The following is a 23436-nucleotide window of genomic DNA, read 5'->3' on the forward strand; positions in this document are numbered from 1 at the left end:
GGCCACCAGAGGTTGTTCCAGATCGATGGTTTCTGACCGAACTCGATTATCTCGGTCTTGTCCGTATTTAGTTTTAAAAAGTTAAGGCTCATCCAGTTTTTCACACTGAGAAGACAGTTCTTAAAGCGCTCTGCAGTGGCTTGGATGGACTGGGATACTGAGACTACAATTTGAGTGTCGTCAGCGTAAGACACTAATTTTAGACCATGAGATTGAATTAAGGCAGCTAGGGGGGTAACATATAGATTGAACAAGGTGGGCGATAATGCCGATCCCTGAGGGACCCCCCTGGAAGGGAGAATTCGTCAGATGTAAGACCATCCCAATGCACTTGTTGGATTCGAGAGTCCAGAAAAGATGTTAAGAGAGCTTGGGCAGCACCCGTGAAACCAAGTGTTTTTAATCTGTTTAACAGGATTGAGTGGTTCACGGTGTCGAACGCCGCTGTAAGGTCAAGTAGGATCCGGGCCGTTCTGCCACCCTCGTCCATTGTTCTTCGAATGTTTTCTGTTGCCATAATCAGGGCAGACTCTGTTGAATGGGAGGGGCGGAATCCATGTTGAGAGGGGTCTAGGAGTTTGTTGTGATCAACATAGCGCATCATTTCTAGGTTGATGTTTTTTTCCAGAATCTTGGCTGGTAGCGGTAGGCAGGATATTGGCCGGTAGTTCTTTGGTTCGGCAGGGTTCAACGAATCCTTCTTCAGGATGGGTCGAATACAGGCTTTTTTCCAGCTGCTCGGGAAATCACCCGAGGTGATAATGTTGTTAATCAAGGGGGTCAGAACAGCTGCCACTGTCAGCGGAATCATGTGTAGTATACGTGGCGGGCAGGGATCTAGAGGGGACCCTGATTTCATCTGTGTGATGAGGTCTGCCACCTGTGACTCCTCTAATAGAGGAAAAGAGGAATAGCTAGGACCAGAAAGGGGGGCAGTGTCATTATTCTCCTTGGGTGTGATTGATGCAGATGAGCTAAGGTCATCATAAACTGTCTGGACCTTGTGTTGGAAGAAGGTAGCAATATTAGTCACAAAGTTTTGGTCAGGACTGAAGACAGTGTCGCAGGGGGTCTTAGTTAGATGAGTGACAGTTTTAAATAGTTCTTTAGAACTAACTAACTGAGATGTTTGAGCAGCTGCGTCTGCTGCCTTTTTCGCCTCTCGCAAACGGACTGCCTCAACACGTAATTTAAGCAAACACCTGATAGGATCAGCCACCTGAGAAAAGAGAAAAAGACCATCACGCATTTGCTTACAATCATTTGCTATATCAACAGGCTCCAATTCCTCACAATGTTTTCTAAACCGTTCAACAACTTCTGCGGCAAACACCTCTGTAAAATATACGTGTACACTTTTGGGTGTTACGGGTAACTAGCGCTCATATAGAATGTAACATGAGAATCTTAGCACTTGTGATTATATGGCTGGTGCTTCCAAGTTTTTTGGGAGATAACACCCCTCCTCCACTAGTTTTCAACAAAGGTTGAAATTACAGGTAACACAAAGTCTCGGAGCACACAGAAAATACAATGCAAATTGCAAAATATGAATCCAAAATTTCACTCCACAGAAATGGTATATATAATAGAGGTCTTTTATTCCACAAAGTCCACTCCTTGCGCCAACGCGTTTCGCCTAGGTTCAAGACACCTACGGCTTCGTCAAGGCTTCACAATGTCAGGATCAGCCCTTATCATGTATCCCCTCCTATATAGAAAATATTATCTGTCCAATGCTCAGAGAGTATTGTGGAGTTGCAGTATATTCTTGCTGCTTATTCAGTTATATTGATGTTCCTCCAAAGATATAGGTTAGGTAAGAGATTCCAAAATTGTAAAGGGTCAGATATCCGTAGTGGCTTGTATGTCATACGGTCCAAAATCGTAACATCCCGTGTTCGGTCACAGCTGCTGCTAGATCCGTGGCGCCCTGCCCGTGTACAGGCCAAACAAAATGGCTGCCAGAAATACAAAATGGATTCCACAAAACGGACAAGATAGCCTCTAAATACAAGATGGCTTCAGCCAACGCTAACGAAATTGATGCCAAATTGTGAAGCCCATTCTTCAGTGCCCGCCATCTTGCAGATGGCAGGCACTCCCCAATGAGGATTAGGGATTGTGCTCACTCCCCCAGGTGGGGTGAGCACACCAAGGGTGTAGTCACCCTAAGGTCAGTAGCCCATTGGTTACTGATCTCGAGACCTCTAAAAACAGTATTTAGGGGGCAGCCCTGAACCAAGAAGACAGATTCCTACAACCTGCGAAGAAGAAGGATGAAAGAAGACACCCAGCAGAGGAGACTGCAGAGGAACACTGACTCGGCCCCAGTCCCACTGGCCCGTCTGCAGTTTACAGAGATCCTGCGCCAAAAATCACCTTTTTCTTCATCCAGTGACCTCCAGAACCCTGGGAGGACTGACTGCCTTTAACGAGGACCGGATTTCCTGTGAACAGCAGCGCTATTCAAAAGAAACTCCCAATACAGACTCTAAGCTTGCTGAGGACAAAGGAACCCGACACCTGAAACCACCACTGCACCCGACACCAAAGGCCCAAATCCGTATGGCCCTGCGGTCCCAACGAGGTCCCCCCGCGCTCCAGAGTCCGAATCCACTCTGGGTTCACCCCTCCAGGACTCCCCAACGTTGCCTGCAGTCTCTGCACGGAGACCCTCCCAACTGCGACAGGGCCAGTAAGGTGAAATCCGACCTCAAAAGACACCCCTGCATCCAGCTGCAAGGTGCCCTGGAGAAAAGAACCAGAGGAGCACCTATATCCCCAACCTATCCAACTTACATGCCCACTTGTTTGTTTTTCCCGGACCGACCGGCAACTCCCATTGAAAACATCAGGGCACTCGATGCCAACACAGCACCCTGCAACCAGCCGCCCTGTGCCGCTGTGAGTGCACCTTGTGTGCTAACTCGGATCATCCTTTGCCCTGAGCCTAACACCAGGAACTTTGCTCCCACAACCGTGTGGCCTGCTTGTGAGCAGCCACCAACCGGAGGCCCCCTGCCCCCCATTGGATAACATTGGGCCTCAGCACTCTGCACCCGGCTGCCCTAGTGCAGCTGAGGGTGTTCTGAGAGTGCATCCGGGCCCCTGGGGGAACCCTGGTTCTAACCCCAGAATACCAACTCACACAAATAAGTACCTGCAAACCGTTAACTTCATTTCCTCCCACAGGATTGCAATGACTGCTTTTCCTTGAAAATTCATCCAAGTGTGAAGTTGGTTTGTATGAAGCATTGACAAACTGCATAACTGTAAAACCTGAATTACATACCTTTTGTCCAGGAAATGTTTCAATGTGATATCTAGGCATATCTCACTGATTAGCAAAAGTAACTTAAAAAGTAATCCAATAAGTAACGTGTACTGTAATCTACAAAGTAACTAAAAAGTAATTTCAAACTGTTGACTTACCTGTAACTCAAGCAACTGCATTTGAACCTGCCTTCAACTGTAAATCACTGCATAAGATTTTGCAAAGTATTATTTCACTTACCTGCACCAGGCTTGGCTTGGTTCTAGAAATAAAATAACTAAATAATATTTTTGATACAAGCAAATTGGGCTGAGTTCAGTCTTTGGGTGTGTGACATCATTTCTTGCTTGAGTGTGCACAACAAATGCTTAACACTACCCTCTGATAAAGCCTTACTGCTCGCCCACACTACCACAAAAGAGAGTAAGGTATTATCTACTTAGCCTCTACCTACCCTTGGGGTTCCACTAGACTCCGTGCACACTATACCTCACTTTGGTATAGTATATACAGAGCCAGTGTCCTACACCTGTTTGGATGATTTATCCTACTCTCGGTCAAGGTCAGAAACTGGTTCTTCCTCCTGCTCGGGTTGGAGCCTGGAAGTGCAGTAGGGCCTTGGAGATGGATGGTAGGAGATCCTGCCAGTCCCACTTGGTATCTCCATGTCAAAACAGGAATTGTGAAGACTGCCCTTTACTTTACCAGCTGTTCCTGAGCCCCTCCCAGCCAGGTGGTTAACAGCTTCTGCCTTCTTGGTCTATCTATCTATCTATCTATCTATCTATCTATCTATCTATCTATCTATCTATCTATCTATCTATCTATCTATCTATCTATCTATCTATCTATCTATCTATCTATCTATCTATCTATCTATCTATCTATCTATCTATCTATCTATCTATCTATCTATCTATCTATCTATCTATCTATCTATCTATCTATCCATCTATCCATCTATCCATCTATCCATCTATCCATCCATCTATCCATCTATCCATCCATCTATCCATCTATCCTACCATCCATCCATCCATCTTCTGTTCAGCAATACTATGTCCCTCCATTCTTACGTTTCTGCTATGCACTACTCTTTATCCCCAGTGTACCACTCCTCTGCTCGCCCTTTCCGCTTCACTGCCTCTTTCTCATTGCCATAACTTCAATCCTCACTTTATGTAGCCCTATGTTTAGCTCCTTCTTCCATCCCTTCCTTTTTGTTTGCCATTTCTCTTACCTCTAAGCCATTTTCTAGGCTAAGGAAATTCTCTTACACCCTCTCATCTCCCCTTCACTGCTCACTGTTCTCTTTCTCTTTTTTTCTACCAAACTGACCATACAGGACACCACAAAGATCTTTGTTGGGCAGGAGGGACGCGGTCTGCGTACAGGGATGGTTGGGTTGGGTTTAGGCATTCATCCGGCCTCCAAAGAAGCCCTAAGGAAGCAGCGCGTCATGTTCATGTCCGGTTCCCTTTCCTTTAGTCTTCCTCCTTCTTTCTTCCCCTTATTTTCCTACCCTGTGTTTGCCCTTGTTCCCACCTCCTAACCTCACAGTATCTCTTACTTCTCTGATCCTTCTCTTTTTTTCTCTCTGACCAACCCCCACAGCGCAGCACGCAGTACGCCTAGTCGATGGGCCCAGTCCCTGTGCAGGACGAGTGGAGGTTGAACACCACGCTGGCGGCTCTTGGGGGACAGTGTGTGATGATTCCTGGGACCTCTCTGATGGCCATGTGGTGTGCCGGCAGCTGGGGTGTGGCTCTGCCATCAATGTATTTGGAGAAGCCCGTTTCGGGATGGGCGATGGGCCCATTCACCTGGACGAGGTGAACTGCACAGGGTTGGAAGCTTCTCTTTGGGACTGCCCCGCTGCACCGAAAACTGACTGTGGACACAAGGAAGATGCAAGCGTGGTCTGCTCAGGTCAGTGTCTCCCTTCTTGGGCTCCTACCTCGAAAGGATGTTCAGACTAGGGTGTTGCATTATATCCTTTGTTATCTTTTGCAGCTTGCGTTACTTTGCAGCACTTAATGTTGCTGAAATTGATGTATTCAATGCATTATATACACAAAGTGCCTTGTAGATCTTGGCTTGTGGAGGCAACCTGCATGATGAGATTCTGGATTTGGCAAATGGGCGCGCCCAGTGATTTCTATGAAATTTGATTTGGAATCTATAATACTTTGAGCTTTGAAAAAGTCATGATACGACGAAACACGTGTCAGCTGTATTCATCCTTGGCTTTGCCCATCTGTGAACAATAATCCAGATTGTTCATCTTTGAAAATTAAAGTACTTGCAACCCCAGATACAGGACTTCTTGTATTTGGACTTTGATTCATATTTTGTACAAGTCAAATTTATAGTTTGTGCATGAACAATTGTTTGGACCTGTCGAGTTGACAGACCAAGACCTTAAATCTGGTGGTGCTTTGGGACAAACGTCATGTATCGTGTATCGGGAGATTTCTGATACTATCTAACAGTGTTTTATGTTGTTGACATTGGTGTATTTAATGCATCATATACACAAGGTGCCTTGTAGCTCTTGGCTTGTGGAGTCAACCTGCATAAGGAGATTCTGGATTCGGCGGATGGCCATTGGTCCCAGGAGTCCATCCATTGCCAGCACGATCCACATCTTCTTTTATTAGACGTCTTACATGAGGAAGTTGTCTTGGTTCCTCATTGTCCTTGTTCTAGCACCCTACATAGGGTTCTGAGAAGATTTATTTCACTAGCAGAGTTTTTCAATGTTCCTTTGGTAAGATGTACTGGCTTACCTTGCCTCTGCAAAGCTCCTTCAGCACTGAGTGTTAGACTTAATTGCGCCTCCTCATATAACCCCAGCCGGCCTATCAGATGATCCATAGTCACAGTCTGAAACCCCCAACTTCTCTTCATAGATCCAACAATTGCACGTAACAGGACCCGGTTGGCACACGATCAGCCCCCGATCCTTCTCATGCACACAGGATATTAGAAGATCCTATTGCACAGGGTGAGGCCCCTCTGCGTAACTCTCAGAAACACATTATTTAATCCCATGGTGTAGTCTGAGGCTCCTCTGCTCCCCCTTTAAACTCATGGATTAATCTCAAGAGGCAGTCAGAAGCCACCTGCCGATGCCGCTAGCAGTTGCTCTGGAAGAGCACGACAAAACATAACTTGAATCCTCCCTGCTCTTGCCCATAAACCAAGAAGATCATTTAAAGACACTGCCTCTCAATCACACACCAGCAACCCCACCACAAAAAAAGTTGCCATAGCACAATCCAATGTCCTCCTGCCACTGTCATACCAGTTTTGTCATCCGTGCCACAAAGGTCCATGCAGATGAAGCTAAACCACACAATTGCCCCAATTTGGCCAAATGTAGACAATATCAGAAAATAGGCAGTGGTCAGATCTAGGGTGCTGAGTTCGTGGAGGCCCGGGCACCCTAAGAGGAGGCAGGCAGCACACTTTATTAAGAAATCTATGATCAGATGCCAGATGAATAAGCTGGTAGTAGGTTAACTTTTCCTGAAGGTCACAAGAACAGAAAGGTGCACCCCAAACTGAGGTTAAGGTGGGACCCCATGACCATAACATCTACAGACCATCAACAAATGATTCTGGATATTTAGAGGCTTGACTCCAAGAACACAGAAGAACAGCAGCTGGACGGTCAGGATAGCTCAGCGTGTGGGTGCCAGCTCTGGGTCCCACCAGTGGAACTCTTGGTTCTGTGGTGAGTGCGGCATCACAGCACTGCAGGCGGTCATACTCTGGGGTCTACTACAGAGTCTGTGCCCCCTGAAGGTCACATTACAAATGCCTGCAAATTTCTCTGGAAATTCTGGTGCTGAGGAAATTAAAGAGATTCTTCTTCATGGACTTCACCAAGTCCAGCCAAGTGGATTGCATCTTATCATTCTCCCCTAGATGAATGGCCAAACCTTCAGGCTTGCCTCGCTTTGCCTAATACTCCCACAAGGCCGGAACCAGTTGTCCCATGCCACAAAGGCCAACCCAATGCCCCTTGGCACCGTCTTTTTCCAGCCACAGCTGGTTGCCTCCAATTTGCCTTCAGGTCTGCACACTGGCCCTCTTCACCGCGGAATGCCCACAGATCCATCCATCACACCAGTGAGACTCCGTACAAAGAGCGCCTTCCAATAAAGCAACAACCCGTAATTTCAGCCCTGGCTGAACATACCTCCACACACAACTGCTCCACCACCTTACCAAGCCCTTCAATCTGCTTTTCCCTGTTACCAGCCAGAAACCCTCCATTGCTGCCTCTAACTGAAATACATGAACACCAAATTCCAGTGCCGGCAAGACCAATGCCTGTAAGCCCAGTTCTCCCAAAAACTGCCCTAAATCACTGCATAACCAATCTTGTTCAAGAAAGTGCCTCATAGCTGCAAAAAGGCCCCCAACCTCAACCAAGGGCAAACCAGTGCCTCACCAGAATGATATAGTCAAACCTCTGCCCACTTACCCTCCTAGTCTGTCTAGACCTCCTCAAAAGCGCTTCAAAGCACTTTGTATGCCACACTATGTTGGCCAACACCACCCCGAACTACCTTCTCTATCTACCAACTCTGAAACCCTAAAGGTGCCGAAGAACATCAAACTGAAGAGTTCTCTAGAGAGCTGCGCCTCCCAGGATCTCGCCTACTCTACTATTGCCCTCAGGATCCCCACTGAGAATGTATGTCTTACCCGGGGCACTCTACCGTGCAGTCGGGACCGGCCATCCAACTCTCTCTAACCCAGCTGACCTCCACATGGGTAATACCTCCCATCACATCTTCCCCATAGAATGCCGTACCTGCCAGGCTGTCCCCTATGGTAATTGCAGATAAGCCCTTCTCTATTTGATTCAAGATAAATGCCAGCATGTCCTGGCTTCTCATAACCTCTCCCTGTCATGGCCATGCCTCCTGACATCCAGTGCTATGAACTCCCTCTAGCCCTTTCGGCACATTCTATTGGAGGACTTCACCAGCAAATATTCCACAAGTATATATGTGTGCTCAGCCCAATGTCCCCCAAGTCTTCTGGAACTTTCTTCGCCACACTCAGGGCGAAACTACAGAACGCCTCCCGCTGTGAACAAGAAAGTGCATCAGCTATTGCGTCGTCCAGCCCCACAATGTGCTTAGTTTGAAACAAGATGTTCTTTTCCAAGCATCGCAAGACAATTCTCTCAGAATCATCAACACCAGAGTCACAGATGCACTTATCCTGTTTCCCACCTGTACCACTGCTGCATTGTCAGACACAACGTCACCTGTTCCTTAGCTCATCACCCCACGTCGCTCATGGCAATGCCAACAGCTATGGAGAAAATTCCAAAAAGGCAATAATCCTTCCAAGATTGAGGCCACCTCTCTATGCACCAACACCCCCACAGAGCACTCACAACCCCCCCACTCCCGAGGCATCTTAGAAATCTCCACCTTCCACATCATTAGGTCAATTTGCAGGACTCTCTTATGACCCACCAAACCATCCGTCACTCGGCTAGGCAAGCTAATCCTGTGATGTGGCTTTACAGCCCCCCCTCCCCCCCCCATTGCAAATGCAAAGCTTCTGCAAAAACCACACCTCGGAGCCATCACCACACGTGCAAAATTCAAAAGTCTCAGTAGCAGCTGACACTTCCCGCTCTGCAATAGCAATAAAACCATTCAGCACCTCCAACGTGTCACTTGCAAGGCACAACACCATTGCCACCAAGTGCAACTCAATCCCCAAAATGTCAGAATAGTGGGCGGTATCGCTGTCCTTTCAGTTTCCAGTGGCATGCCAACATGGTCCACAGCCACCTCCTGTGTCCTCAGCAGTCCCACAAACTTGCTCATTACCCCTGCTCTCCTTACTAGCAATAAATTGTCCAAGTAATGAAGAACCTGCCCTGGCGCTGCTATTGGGTGACTCACCCACGCCAGAAAGGTGCCAGATTTTGCACACACTGCACATGCAACTGAACACCCCTCAGGCACACACTTGTTAACAAAGTATCTGACCAGAAACAGTATTTCCAACAAGTGGAACTCAGCAGATGCACTGGCGGAAGGCAAACGCTGATTTAGTATCTGCCTTGCCCATTTGCGCCCCGGGCCCGCACCTCAGCACTAACTGAATGGCTCTGTCTATGCTGGCATATGAGCCCGAACACGCCACTTCATTGATGAAAACATTTGCAGAACCCCTTCAGCCCACTACAAATGTTGCATCAGCCTGAACACCCAGGGAGCTTTCTTTGGGACCACTCCTAGTGGGGCCACCATCAAGTTACTCAATGGAGGAATAGGAAGTGCCACCTGAATTGGTGAGGGTTATCCTAAGCACATGCTCTGCTGTGGGGCCTTCCACATTCGATGCTAGCGAGAATAGTGGATGCCGCCGGCGCGGTGTCAACGTCAGTGGGCACCTTTGGTCTCTCAGCTAGCTCCCCCTCCACTGCTCCCGAGCCTTCGGTGCACACCGTCTCCTTATGCATCAATTTAAACAAATCAATATACTCATTTGTCCAACTCTTATAATTGGTCATCTACATCAAATGACCTCCCAAGGCGTCACCTAAGCCAAATGCCATTGTTGCAGCCCCCACAGACCCCCGTGTTATACCCCTTATGTCCCACCTGTGCCGCGACAGGCTATCTCGCCCCTATGCTGAACCAACTGCCACAGTCTGTCCTGATGCTCCCTGCTGATGCCAATTCAGACTATGACATTCCTGCACTAACTCGCCCTGGCTCCCCTCGCCACTGTTAGAACTCTCCCTCTCCACCTGGTCCCCCTTCTGGAATATGGTCACCGGTGTCCTGAGCTCCTCCCAGGCCCGCATCAGACCTGGAGGAGTCCCCAGCACCCTCCCCCCCCCCCCCCGCCCCCCCCCCGGCTGTCACTGTTGTGGACACCAGACAGGGGCCCAACCACAGCCAAAGCATCCTGTGGCCCTTTGCAACACCCCTCACTGGCACTGCCAGCTCCTCAATCCTTACCACCACCGTCCAGGGAGCAGCCTCTTCTCCATCACCTGTACAGACGTATTTGTCCCCTGTTACTCACCCGCTGCCCTTCCAGAGTCCCTGTACCAGTCATGGCCACGCCCGTCTCCTCCTGCGGCCTCAGACCGTGTTTGAATTCCAATTTATTGTTCAAGAGCCCAAGAACAGTCCCCTGTTCCCCCCCAATCTCACCGAGCATAGAGCGCGCTGCGCTGCACGCACCCGGGGCCCCGAATGTGCAGCCCCCACTCCAACAACCACCTACCGAGGAGAGCGGGCCCGGGTCCTGGCTAGCGTAATACTATCTGCACCAGGACGCAAAACCAGGCAGCCAGGAAGGCCAAACACGAAGGACAACACATTGTAGCCAATCTAATAGCGCCCTCTTGGCTTTCACTTGTAATATGTTACGCTATACGATGATATGCTATGTTATAATATGATATGTATGTTATTACATGATATGTTGGGCTACAAACATGTCTAGAGCGCTATGTTCACTACAGAGGGTATCTTGGTGACTTGGAGACAATCCTGTCATGCCCTGCATACCACACTATTTCTATGATTTGCGCGTAAGATGGTTCCTTAGTCCACAACTGAAGGGCATTTTATCACCATGAACTTACAGAGGGAAAAAGCTCACTGTATTTCTTTTTAAATCTAGCTTGTTTGTATGTCCCCTTGCCTTTTATGTCCTATTCTCTTTCACATACTGAGTTCTGAGAAGCATCAACCCATCTTTGTCGCCAGCATTGTGAAGTGAAGGTCCATAAGGGTGAGACTGAAATCCAAGAACACATTCCTTGCTTCATTACTTCAGCCCAGAAGCGATAGAAGCCCAGGACCTTCATGTAGCGCCTGATCAGCTGATACACACAACAAGGCGCAATCCACGTTTCCATTTTTGTTTTACATTCGACACACACTCAAGCCATCATGAGCTCCACCTTACCTAACATACTGCTGTCACATTAACACACTTCAATGACAACCACAAGCAACATACCCATCTCTCTGTTCTTGCTCTCTCTCCACCTGCCTCTGGGGTCCTCTCTGGTGACCCCTAGGCCAGTTCCCATCCGTGTCAGATACACCTCTCATGTCTCACCTTCACTTACAGATGCCTTAGGACTGATGCCCACAAAACCTGCAGTGACTGAAGAAACCTCCCCAATCACAGCCAGAGAAGCAAAGATGGTGACAGGTGAGTGCGAGTAGCATCCCTGTTTACGGTGGTTATAGGTTAGTGCTAATAGGAAGCCTTGTGTATGGTGGTTACAGGTGAGTGCTGGTAGGAAGACCTGTGCATGATGGTTACAGGTGAGTGCAGGTAGGAAACCCTGTGTATGTTGGTCACAGGTGAGTGCGAGTAGCATCCCTGTGTAAGGGGGTTATAGGTTAGTGCTAATAGGAAGGCCTGTTTACGGTGGTTACAGGTGAGAGCTGGTAGGAAGACCTGTGTAGGGTGGTTACAGGTGAGTGCAGATAGGAAGACCTGTGTAGGGTGGTTACAGGTGAGTGCAGATAGGAAGACCTGTGTATGGTGGTTACAGGTGAGTGCTGGTAGGAAGCCCTGTGCATGATGGTTACAGGTGAGTGCTGGCAGGAAGCCCTGTGTATGATGGATACAGGTGAGTGCTGGTAGCAAACCCTGTGCAAGGTGGTTATAGGTTATTGCAGTGACATATATTTCTTTCAGGGAGAAAAAGAAGCAAGAAGAACTGAGGCAAAGTATAGTGTGCACAGGAGCAAAATATCAGTCCTGTTCAAAGATGATTGGCTAGACATCCCAGGCACAGACCAAGTACTTTTTTGTACATTTATCTTCCCCACTCTGATCAGTCTAATCCTGCCCTCTGTGTTTCAGTGCCATTATTCGCCAGCTCCCCCAAACCCTACTGGACCCTATCCCACCCCATTCCTCCTCTTCTCGTCCAGGTAACTCTATGAGGGTCTCACTCCAGTTCTTTCCCTCTCCAGGAGTTGTCAGAGTTACAAGCAGTGATGCCATGTCTTCCAAGGCCCACTCTCTGTTGATCGCTTGCATCTTCTTGGCCCTGATGCTCTCTGGGACGCTGCTGGTCTGTGGCCTCATCATATTCAGGATGCGCCGGAAACAGAGCATGAGCTCTCAGCACCGGAGGGAAGCCAGCCTGGTTGGGCAAGGTAAAGGTCCACGAGGAGCAGTTACGTAACTTGAAGATATATATATATATATATTATCAAGGTACATATATGTGGAGTTAAGTATATCAAAGCTTTGCTTACCCATAGAAACTTTGCTTCACCATATTTTTGCCCTCGATATTCTTGACACAATATTTTGTCCATTTTATCCATTAACCAACTTTATGAGGGGTTCAGCAGGTGACCTTTAAAGAGAGTTGAGATTTCATATTTTGTATGAAGCATGGACAAGACAGACCCTCAAAAGCACCAGCGCCTGATGAGACATCAAAGTTACTCCATCCTTTGTGGTAACAGAAGAAGGCAATACAGTTATAAACACAAAGACGATGGGCATATTAACAAGGGCTTTATCTCTGCTTTTTTGGCTTTAAAAGCCAAAAAGGCAGAGATAAAACTAGCGCCCTATCAGCAACAGGGTGCTAACTCGCAAAATCGCATGTTAGCCCCTTTTACTCTACGCTTCCCCTTGCATCTCTAAAGAGATGCAAAGGCGGCGTTCAAGAGTAAAATAAGAAGAGAATTGTCGCTAAGGACATTTCTCCTATTATCAAGGATACCGCTAACTCTGTTAGCGATAAAAAAAGCAGCGCTAACCGCGGTTAATGCTGCTTTTTTACGTCTGGTATTTTTCTGACTTAGTCACCTACGTAAGGTGGATATCATGGCTAAGTACGTCTATCCCGATCAGCAAGCTATCGCCAAACCTTGTGGGATTATCGCTGTATTTCCAGAGTTGGCCGGCGATAATTATCCTAGCGCTTAGCGATAATTATCGCCTGGCCTTGTTAATATGCCCCTATGTGTAGTAGAATTTCACATTATGGGATGGAGGAGGACCACTCCTTGAAAGTGTAAATCAGGCCCAGGGGATGCAAAGTTGTCCACCACAAATTTTTCTAAGGGTTGTGGGTAATCTCTGGGAGTTGTCAATCCTCATAGGGCCCTATAAAGAGGAGGAGCTGACAAAAGTATCCAACTGGCCCTAGTCAAGAAGTACAACCATTAAATCCTTTGTGGGTGGATGCGCTCCTTGTGAAAAAGCAAAATAAAGTCACTCGGAGTGAAGTAAGCCAGTGGCTGAAGTGGGCTGACCCACTGCCCCGGGCTGTAAGCTCCATTGCAAGGAAGCACATGTGAATGACACTACAAGAGACCAATGGATGGAGAGAGCTGGCTGAGAGACCCTTTAGGTACGTATATTATCCATATAATTTTTGTAAAACCAAAACTTCTTGGTAAATGCCATAACTAAAAAGGACAATTTGTGCATGTAAGTTTCATTTACACTAGAAAATGCAAAGACAATGCAACTCACTGTCTTCCAAATCATAATATTCTGGATAATATGATCACAAGAGACCATGGAAGGGCCGTGCGCTAATAAGCAGAGGATTCTCAGCTACATGGTAATGTTTCCCCGTTTATGATATATTCAGGCTGAAAAACTTTCTTTCTAATGTGGAAAAAAATGGATTGTAGCATTCCTGTAGACCTGCAACTCAAGAAATAGAAATAGATGTGCAAAGCTTTTTTACAGTTGCAAACTCAATGAGTTTGCCCCTGCAAAAATGCTTTTTCAAATGTATTAATTGTGTTTTAGGAATCGGTAAACCAACTCCTAAAAAGGGAAAGCGACCCCATACTGATGGGCATGTAGTAGACATTCCTTCCAAATATCCATCCGGTATGCAGTGTATCAATGTTTTGCACCAAACTCCACTAGCAAAATATTGAAACGTTGCCCTCTCCCGAGATGTAGTAGCAACTCAATCATAAAGAGGACAGGGGTCCCCTTGGGACACAGTTGACTTCAAGAATGTTAAGAAAATAGTTTGTTGGGGAGTAGGCAGCACAGTTACCTTTAATGTAAGAAGGCTTTCCTTTAAAGTTAACTTTATTGAAAAGTGATCACAGACATGTTGGTGTGCTGACCAAAGCAGACCACCATCCCTTGAATTGGAGTGATTCGCAATGTGCACCCTGCCTTATTAATATTCATGAGGTAGGTCAGTTTGTAACATTCCAATGTGGAGTGGGGCGTAATCTGGCCTATCAGCACATTCGTTTCTGGTCGGTAGAAGGTCGGTCTCAAATTGCAACCAGTAATAGTACATCTGTCCCATAGGTCCTGCTCTTACAGCCATGTACGTTATAAGAAACAGGGTTGAACCCAATATAGTCAGTAGGGACCTGGGTAGCAATTAGAACAAAAGGAAGGGGTCCCGTGACCGGAGGAAAGAAATTACAAATTTACACCATTTGTATTCAACAATTCAAAGAAAGAAAAAACTTTTTATAGAAGCAAAAAAGAATTTAATTCAAGATTGCATACATCCTATTCAATGGATATCTTACTCATTTTATACATTCTTTTGATACCACAGTTTATATACAATGTACGTGCCCACATTCACAACAGGAAGGGGGTGACGTGAGGGAAAGTGTAGGGGGTAGGATATATGTGATCTGATTCATTCGGTGACAAACCAGTACTGTTTAACCCATTTGTAACAGTAATCAAAAGGAGATTAGGTAATCAGGTGTTGAATATTCCTCTGGTATATTGGGTATATTCGAGCTCACAGCAATATGGATGAACTAGCCCCCCCTTCTTCAGCCAAGACGACTTTGTATATCGTCAATCTTGGAGATCAGACCCTCTATATAGATTTTAAATATACTAGCTGTCAACCTATTAGACTTGTTTAAAAACCTCAGTCTTTCTTTAAAATTTAGAGTTATCTACCAACAACTTGGACCAAGAAAATCACCTTCAAGTCCACTCCTATCGCCCCTTTGTGAAAGGTGAGCGTTAGTCCATATTTTTCAATCTTACTTATGGGATTCATACAGAGATAGACAACACGGCTGTCTCCCCTTCTTTAACGATTATTTATTATGTACCACCTTCCTATGAATTAGAATACAGGATTGGTGTGTTTTTTAATTCGCTTTTCCAATTGCTCCCCAGGAGGTTGCCCACCCACACCTCTGCTTGTCCTGATGAAGACCCTTTCGTAAGGAAAAGAATCCTACTTATATTGGGTCGAAACGTAGACGACTACACCACCCACGACCAACTCCGGTCCCCATTCAGACACTTACGGCTATAACGGAGTTAGGCCGGTCTTTACCATTCATAAATTTGGACTCTTTTTGAGCCGCTAACTGTGGCCCTGTTTTCAGGGACCACATGTACATTGTCTTAGAAGCTTGAATAAGACTTGTCACCGAATGAATCAGATCACATATATCCTACCCCCTAAACTTTCCCTCACGTCACCCCCTTCCTGTTGTGAATGTGGGCACGTACATTGTATATAAACTGTGGTATCAAAAGAATGTATAAAATGAGTAAGATATCCATTGAATAGGATGTATGCAATCTTGAATTAAATTCTTTTTTGCTTCTATAAAAAGTTTTTTCTTTCTTTGAATTGTTGAATACAAATGGCGTAAATTTGTAATTTCTTTCCTCCGGTCACGGGACCCCTTCCTTTTGTTCTTACAGCCATGTACGGCAATCCAAAATGAATGTATGGGTGGAGTTTTACGCACCGTTGGATTCAGCCCGGGCAGCAATTTAAACATACAAACCCTTGTAACTAAACGATCTAAGACTGGGTTCTACACACTACACTTTTTGAGTAGAGTGGCTTGACCGAGGCTAGCTAAACATGTCTGACAGGACATTCAACTATCCTCCTTGTTACGATGGAAGGGACACTGTTCTCACAGGACTGCCCAGCGCCTTGAAGGCCCTTTTCAAGGCACCTCTGAACTCAGTGGCCCATTCAGTCAGTGGACAACCTAAATTGAGGACAACAAAGGCCTCCTCATTGGCTGCCACTGGTTGCCACTAGAAGTAATAGGCAAAGCATCGTCGGTCACCCATCTTACCGACACAAGAACTTGTTTTGCCCTGGAAAGTACCCTCTAAGTAGCCCAAAGCAGTGTAAAGCACAGTTTTGCGTTTCTTTGCGCCGAGTGGGTGTTACATGGGTAGTACATGGGTGTTCCAATGCAACCACCATTGCAAAACCATATTTACAAAGATTTTTAAACATGGTTTAAGCACCATAAGTTACAACCCCTGCAAAGGAGACGCTAACAGGAGAAATGTTTTCATTTCTCTGTGCTTTTACGACTTTGCATGCATACTGCACTGTGCAGCATGTATGCAAAGTGGCAAACACTCTGCATCGTGTCTAGCATAGTATTTTGTACAGAAAGGGTAGCCTTCCGGTACAAAACCTACACCACACTCTTGCACACACCCTAGCGCTACGGTGCTAAAGTGTGTGCATTGTGCACAACAGCTAAGATCAGTGCCGGCGCAAGGAAAAGGAGAAGAGAGAGCCATATCTCTGAAGGGTATGGGCCTGTCCTGCTCCCTCCCACCACGCAATGCAGCGCAGCCTCACGGGGCCTGTGCTGCGTTGCGCGCGTTTTTGAAAATCTCCCCCCACGTGTCTTACGCAGTTTCACAGCCAGAGCAGTGCTAATTGTCCACCTTAGTGGTAAATGGTTGCTTTTCACAGGAGATTTCAAGGCATATGCTTTCTTTTCCCTTTAAATGTAACAGCATTTGTTGATATATATATATATCAACTAAACAACTGAACACAGCACAATAATATACACAAACAACACAACAACGTAAGTAAAGAAACAAGGCACATCACAACAAAGCAGTCAAAAGAGAACACAACACAACAACTGCAGAACAAAACAACAAAATCACTTTTTCAATAATGCAACACAGAAACACAGCAGCACAAAAACACAACAGAACACATTGCTATCTCATCAAAATGTCACATAACAAATACGCAAACTCGTTCTTGTCACACATCACCACAGCCAGCAAGCACTGCAACATACCACCAAGGATGGAGTAAAGTGCCAGTCAAAAACGTTTTTATCCTGTAGTATCTTAACTGGTGAATGATAAGGTTACACTTAAAGAAATGCCCCTCCTGGAGACAGTGAGATAAGTGTGATGCAGGCCTGGCAAGGGGTTAGGTCAGAACATTCCTAAGGCGGAAGTTTGTAGAGCATCTTGAACCATGACCAATCATTCTGGTTAAAGGGTTCACTCCAGAGTATCTGCTGGAGTACATGTGCCGGGGGGGCTTTTGTGTCCTGAATATAGGACTTGCGCCCCCCCCCCCCGTAACACAACACTACCAAAGTTTAGGGTCCTGCTATACCTTGACCAAATGTTTTATCATATTATATATATAGAAATATCATCTCATTCAAATGTTAATTTTTTCTTTATATCTATTTATAATTGATGTGTATTTTTTTTCCTTTTTCTCTTTTTTATAGTATACACACTTTAAGTTTATGTACTGGTATCTCTATGCGGTTCATTGTTACTGTTTTTTTTCTTCTTCTTTGAAAATGTCATAAAGAATTGATATTAAAAAATCAAATGCTGGCATCTGTGGAAGCAGATGTTTTATGTTCTTAATGTCAGGGCCAAGATGAATTTATACACACAGGGCCTCGTTAATGAGAAATGACGCATCGCTGCTTGAAAGCAGCGATGCGTCACTTCTCAGTGCGCACTCCTTGCGACATACGTGATGCATCATATTTAATGTATGACGCATCATGTCGCAAGGAGTCACAGATAAGTCAGTATTTCTGATGTATCTGTATGCGCAAAAGTGACGCAACTCCAGCAATGCATCCTTTCAAATGGGGCAAGCCCCACGTGAAAGGGCCTGAGTCAGTTTTACGCCTGCTGTGAGGCAGACGCAAGATTTTGACACAACGGCATCCTAGAAGTGTCGCAGTGAAATCTCATAGATTTCACTGCGTCACTTCTACGAGGCTTTTTGCGGGGGAACGCCCCCCCTGCATACATTACACTTAACACAGGTATAATGTAGCGCAGGGGTTTACAAAGTGACGCACCTGCTTAGATGCGTCACTTTGTAAATAGTGCGCAAGAGAAGGCATGTTTTACGCCGCCAATGCGTCACAAAAAGTGACGCATCAGAAGCGCAAAACTGACGCATGGCCTCATAAATGAGGCCCTTGGAACCTATAAGGGTCCATTGTCCCCATGATTCTCCTTCTCATCCAATGTAATATCAGATGTAATCTGGGAACAGCTGATTTATTTTTATGTTGTGCTTTTGATGTTCTCTAACACCCTGAGTAATGCTTCCCCTTCTCCCCCTACAGGCACCCCAGTTTTGGTGAATCACAGCCCGCAGGCGCCCACCCTGCCTCCCGCACTGCCCAGCACTGAACCCAGAAGTGTGCACCCACCCTCGCGCACCGCCCCACCAAAAACCCAGGGTAACAATATCTGCCCTTCCTAGCGCCTCCGCCTGCGCTTCTATCCGCTTCCGTTTAGTCCTGCTTTGGTCACACAGGTTAACTTTGAAAATAAACAAGGGGTGCAGAAGAGGGCCTGTGGCAAACAGGGGCCTGTTGAGAACAAAACAAAGAAACAGGGATTATAAAAGAATTAACAACATTAATAAATTGAGATTTTGGAGGGAAAAAATAACTAAAATTAACATCATGAAATGAAGCATCTTGAAATCAATCAACAACATGAATTTCCATTATTTAATGCAAGATTTGCACATGGAATTTTACAATGCACCCAAATTCCATTTCTGGCTCCCTGGTCCATTTCTCTATCTATCTCTTCCTCACTCCAGGTTTTGCCCTCGAAATACGATGTTTCTTGTATTCCTCTCTTCATACCTCTCACATGTGCACTGTGTACTGTGTTACTCTATACATTCCTGTTCCCCTTCACCGCCCTCCTCTGTCTCATTCTTCACCCACTTGGCAGTGCTTAATTTGAGCTAGTGGTTTCCGGTGCTCGGCCCTGGCACTTAATTGTAATCACCCGCACTTATGTCAGCTGCCACATGGTGGCGCTGTAGGTGCAATTAAAAGATTAGCAGAACATCAGTTGTTTATTAATTCAATATACATTAAAGACAACTAATAGCTGTCGCCCAAGCCAATCTTACAGCTTTGGATGCCTCGAAGAGCCTGAACGGTGGCACTTGCAGCAGTGCGCTGGGTAGTAGTTGTGTAGGTACTGCCATTGGCAACGCTGGCAGTGGCAATGGGTGGTGCAAGCTGTGGCTGCCTCCTGAGGAGGGCCTTGGCACTTATTTTTTTTCAAATTAAGCACTGCCTCTTGGGAGCTCCAACTGTCTGACATTGTAATTATATTGTAATTGCATTTATTTAGTGCTCACTACCCCTGCCAAGGTGTAGTGAGGAAGACAAGGAAGTGTGTTTTTGGTGAGTAGCACGCTACTCCAGAACCTAGAAAGGATTAGTGGTGAAATATGATAGTAATTTGAGTGGTGGATATGTTGATCAGTTATTTGTATTGAGAATGATAGTGAAGAGGGAAAAACAGTCAAAAGCCACTGAACCTTATGGAAAAACAATTTCATAGCCACTTTTAATTTGCTTTTGCTCCTGGCCAGCTTCTTCATGGAGATAGAAGTGTTGCAGTAGAGGAAGACTCAGGTGTGTGGTGATTGTCTTTGGTGTGGAGAGAGAGCATGAAAAGGAGGAATCTAGCCTTTGTTGACAGGAATATTCTTTATTTCACAACTGAAGCTCAATCACTGCTTTCATTGATTCCATCTATTGATGCATACATCTAAAATGCCACACATCTCACTTGTTTATATAAAAATAATTCAACTAAATGCTAATTGACAATAAATTAAAAAGTGCCTAACAATATACAGCATTTCTAGATATCTTACAATTATAACAAGACTATACATGCATTAACTCCCCCCCCCATAGTACACATCCATTCAATTTCTAAGGAATATATTTTTCCCTCACAGTACGTCTCACAACACCACTCCCATCTAAAGTGCAGTTGCACCAGAAACAGTCAGACAACTAGAACCATTTAAAGTTATAGGATAACACAACGTTTTCTGCACCCTTACATCATGGAACACATTGCCGCCATCCCCCTTACTCCCAGCTTTTTCCCTCAGCAATTTCAGGACCCCTTCACCCTGAAATTCTGTGCATATTCCACACTTTCCCACCTTCTACTCTCACAGTTTTTTAAAATACCTGAATAACCTTCGAAGGAGAAGAACATTGTGAACACCCCTTGCCTTAGCTTTTAGTTTTTTTTAATTCTAACCAATTTCCTCACACACATTTCCAGTTTGGATAGCCATCCCTTATTGGAATCCATCTTCCATCTCATCTTCTCCTTCATCCTTTCCATATGATCTAAACTGCTTCCATGGTTTGGAACAATTTCCTTCCCTCTCTGTTTCCTTACCCACGAGGGGCACAATTGTAACCCTTGGATTCCACCACATAGGAGTTGGAAAGGTATACAATCAGTTGCAGGATGCACCGTGGTGCGATAAGCCAATAACAGACTGCAAACACTTCCTTTAATTCATACCAGAATTGCAAGACAATTGCAAGGATTCCTTAACTACTCTATTGAACCTCTCAACTTGTCTTTTAGCTTTGGGATGAAATACTGAAATTATGTTATATACAACACCCAAAATCCTCAAAGCACTCATTAGAAAATTGTGGACCATTATCTGTCACCAAAGTTTCAGGAATACCATAATGAGAAAACAAAATCATGTAAAAAATCAATAACATTGTTGATTTGAACCTTTTCTACCAGTCTAACCTCTTGCCATCTAGAAAAACAGCCAACTAAAACTATTCCAGACGCAGCAAATGTATAACGTTACTACGCCATACATTACCACGCAGTAGGTTACAACGGGGATGTTACATTGTCCACGTTGTTACAACGCATGACTTTGCATTGCAAGTCATTTCTACATGCTGGACTTAGGAATAGTATAAATAACTATTCCTACTCCACTTAGCACAACAGCAGGGAATGCTTTGGATTTAAAATCCAACACATTCCCTAGTGTTGCATGCCACTTAGCGCAAGTTGTTGAAACGACTTGCGATGTAATGCCATGCGTGGTAGCAAGGCGGACGATGTAACGTCTGCACTGTAACCTACCTGCGTGGTATCGACAGCGTTGCAAGCGTTGTTTCCCGAAGCAGCCTTCCGTGGCAGAATATTAAAAGGACTAATAATGTAAATTCCAGCTTGCCTCCAAGGTCCCTCAGGGAAAGCCATTGGACAAGACTCTGCCTGAACAGCCTTATTGTTTTATCACTATTCGCACAGCACTACAAAGCCTGACCTTATTGTTAACAACAGCATCTATAGATGGAAATCAGTATATTTCCCTTACATGTCTTTTAGTAGAGAACAGTCCAAGATGACCCTCAGGGCACAACTCAATGATTCCTCCTCTTAAACCATCAGGTGGGACAATTGTGTTGCCTCTTGAAACAGTTCTATTAGAAACACTTTACTCAATCTTACATTTAATGAAAGCACTTAACTCACCTCTCAAATTCCTTTTCTCAGGCCAACCAGTAGAACAATATTTAGTTACTTTGTTCAATTTAACATCTTTTCTCATTTCTTCCTCCAATGTTTCCATTAAAATTGATTTGCTGATAGCATTGACGTCCTCAAAAAATAACGCAACCTCAGCCTCAGCTTCACTCTCAGCAAAATTGAGCAAATTGCCATCAGGTTTTCACCTCGGCATCCTTGACATGCAATCTGCATGTGCATGGCTGTGACCAGGAGCATACTCCACCCTGTAACAAAAAGCTTGTAATGTGCTTGCTACTCCACTCAACATTGCCGTTAAATTTTTCCCCCCTACCAGTCGACACAATATTCACCCAGTGGTTTATTTATGACGGGCTTGCACGACTGGAGCGTTACTTTTTCTGATGCTCTGGCGGCGCAAAGCTCTCAACCATATCTATGAGGCCACGCAAAGCCTTTACATGGCCTCGTTGAGGTGGATTAAGACAAAGTGGCTGCATTGCCTTACTCTGCGCCAGGGAGGTGTTCCATGGGTGTTGTGGAGGGTTTTCCCACGCAACACCTGTGGGTTTTGATGCTACCCCAGATTTACCTAATCATGTTAACCTGGGGCAGCACCAACATCTTACCCCTCCCCAGAGCAGCCTTCTGCAGCACACATGGAAAGACGAAATGCCTCTTGGGACTGTTTTGTGCAGGAAGGTGCCCCTTCCTGCACAAAAACAATCCCGCATGCAGCACAGACAACATTGCACTTATGATGCAAGGGTGCCGGCATTGGTGCCAGGCAACACATTGTGCACCAGTGCAGAAGGGAAAGGACAGGAATGCTCTTACATTGGCATAGGGCAGCTCAGCAAGAAGACTTGTGGCTCTGCCCTACACCAGTTCCCCATAAATGAGGCCCTAAGGGTTCGTTGACTGAACCTATGAAAACAAGTGTGCCCCAAACATAAGTACTAAAATGTTCAGAAGCTCATGCGCATGCAAACAATCCTTTTCAATAATAGTAATTCAGCTCATCTTCCCTCAATGTCCTAGAAGCATATGCAACAACATATTATTTGTTTCCAACATTCTGCATCAAAACATCTCCAATCAATACAGCACTTGCTTCTACAGAAAGTACACACTCTTTCCATGCAATAAAGGATTTCAATAATTTCAGCTTAAATGAAATGTCTTAAATACACTGCTTTGTTGCTTGCAAATTTGCATTTATCCATTCTCAAAGTTAGTCTCTTCTTTTCACAACTTCTTGTAAGTATTGTCATGCTCCAGTTTGTCTTCTCAGTAAACTAATATGTCATCTTGGAAGGCAACTGCACCACCTAACCCATCCAGGGTTTCCTTCATGAACATTTGAAAAACAGCGGCTGCACTGGCCAATACTAAAGGCATGTGTTTATACTGTAAAAGACCCTAAAGTGTAATAAAAGCAGTAAGGAACGTAGTGTCTTCATGTTACACCACCCGGTGATACACACCAGTTACGTCTAAAGTTGTGACGATAGTAGCTCCTG

General features: G+C 45.4%; 1 protein-coding gene across 1 annotated transcript in view; it reads left to right on the forward strand.

The window, feature by feature from the left end:
• The window catches only part of CD6 (CD6 molecule), a 187389-nt gene that overhangs the window by 114158 nt on the left and 49795 nt on the right, over nt 1-23436 (forward strand). The window contains exons 4-7 of the mRNA XM_086952646.1: nt 4892-5206; nt 11417-11500; nt 12277-12462; nt 18688-18804. Of these exons, the coding sequence (XP_086808772.1) occupies nt 4892-5206; nt 11417-11500; nt 12277-12462; nt 18688-18804 (702 nt within the window). The remainder of the gene's footprint in view (nt 1-4891; nt 5207-11416; nt 11501-12276; nt 12463-18687; nt 18805-23436) is intronic.

This window comes from Lissotriton vulgaris, chromosome 1_2, assembly GCF_964263255.1.
Source record: "Lissotriton vulgaris chromosome 1_2, aLisVul1.2, whole genome shotgun sequence".
Taxonomy (NCBI): Eukaryota; Metazoa; Chordata; class Amphibia; order Caudata; family Salamandridae; genus Lissotriton; species Lissotriton vulgaris.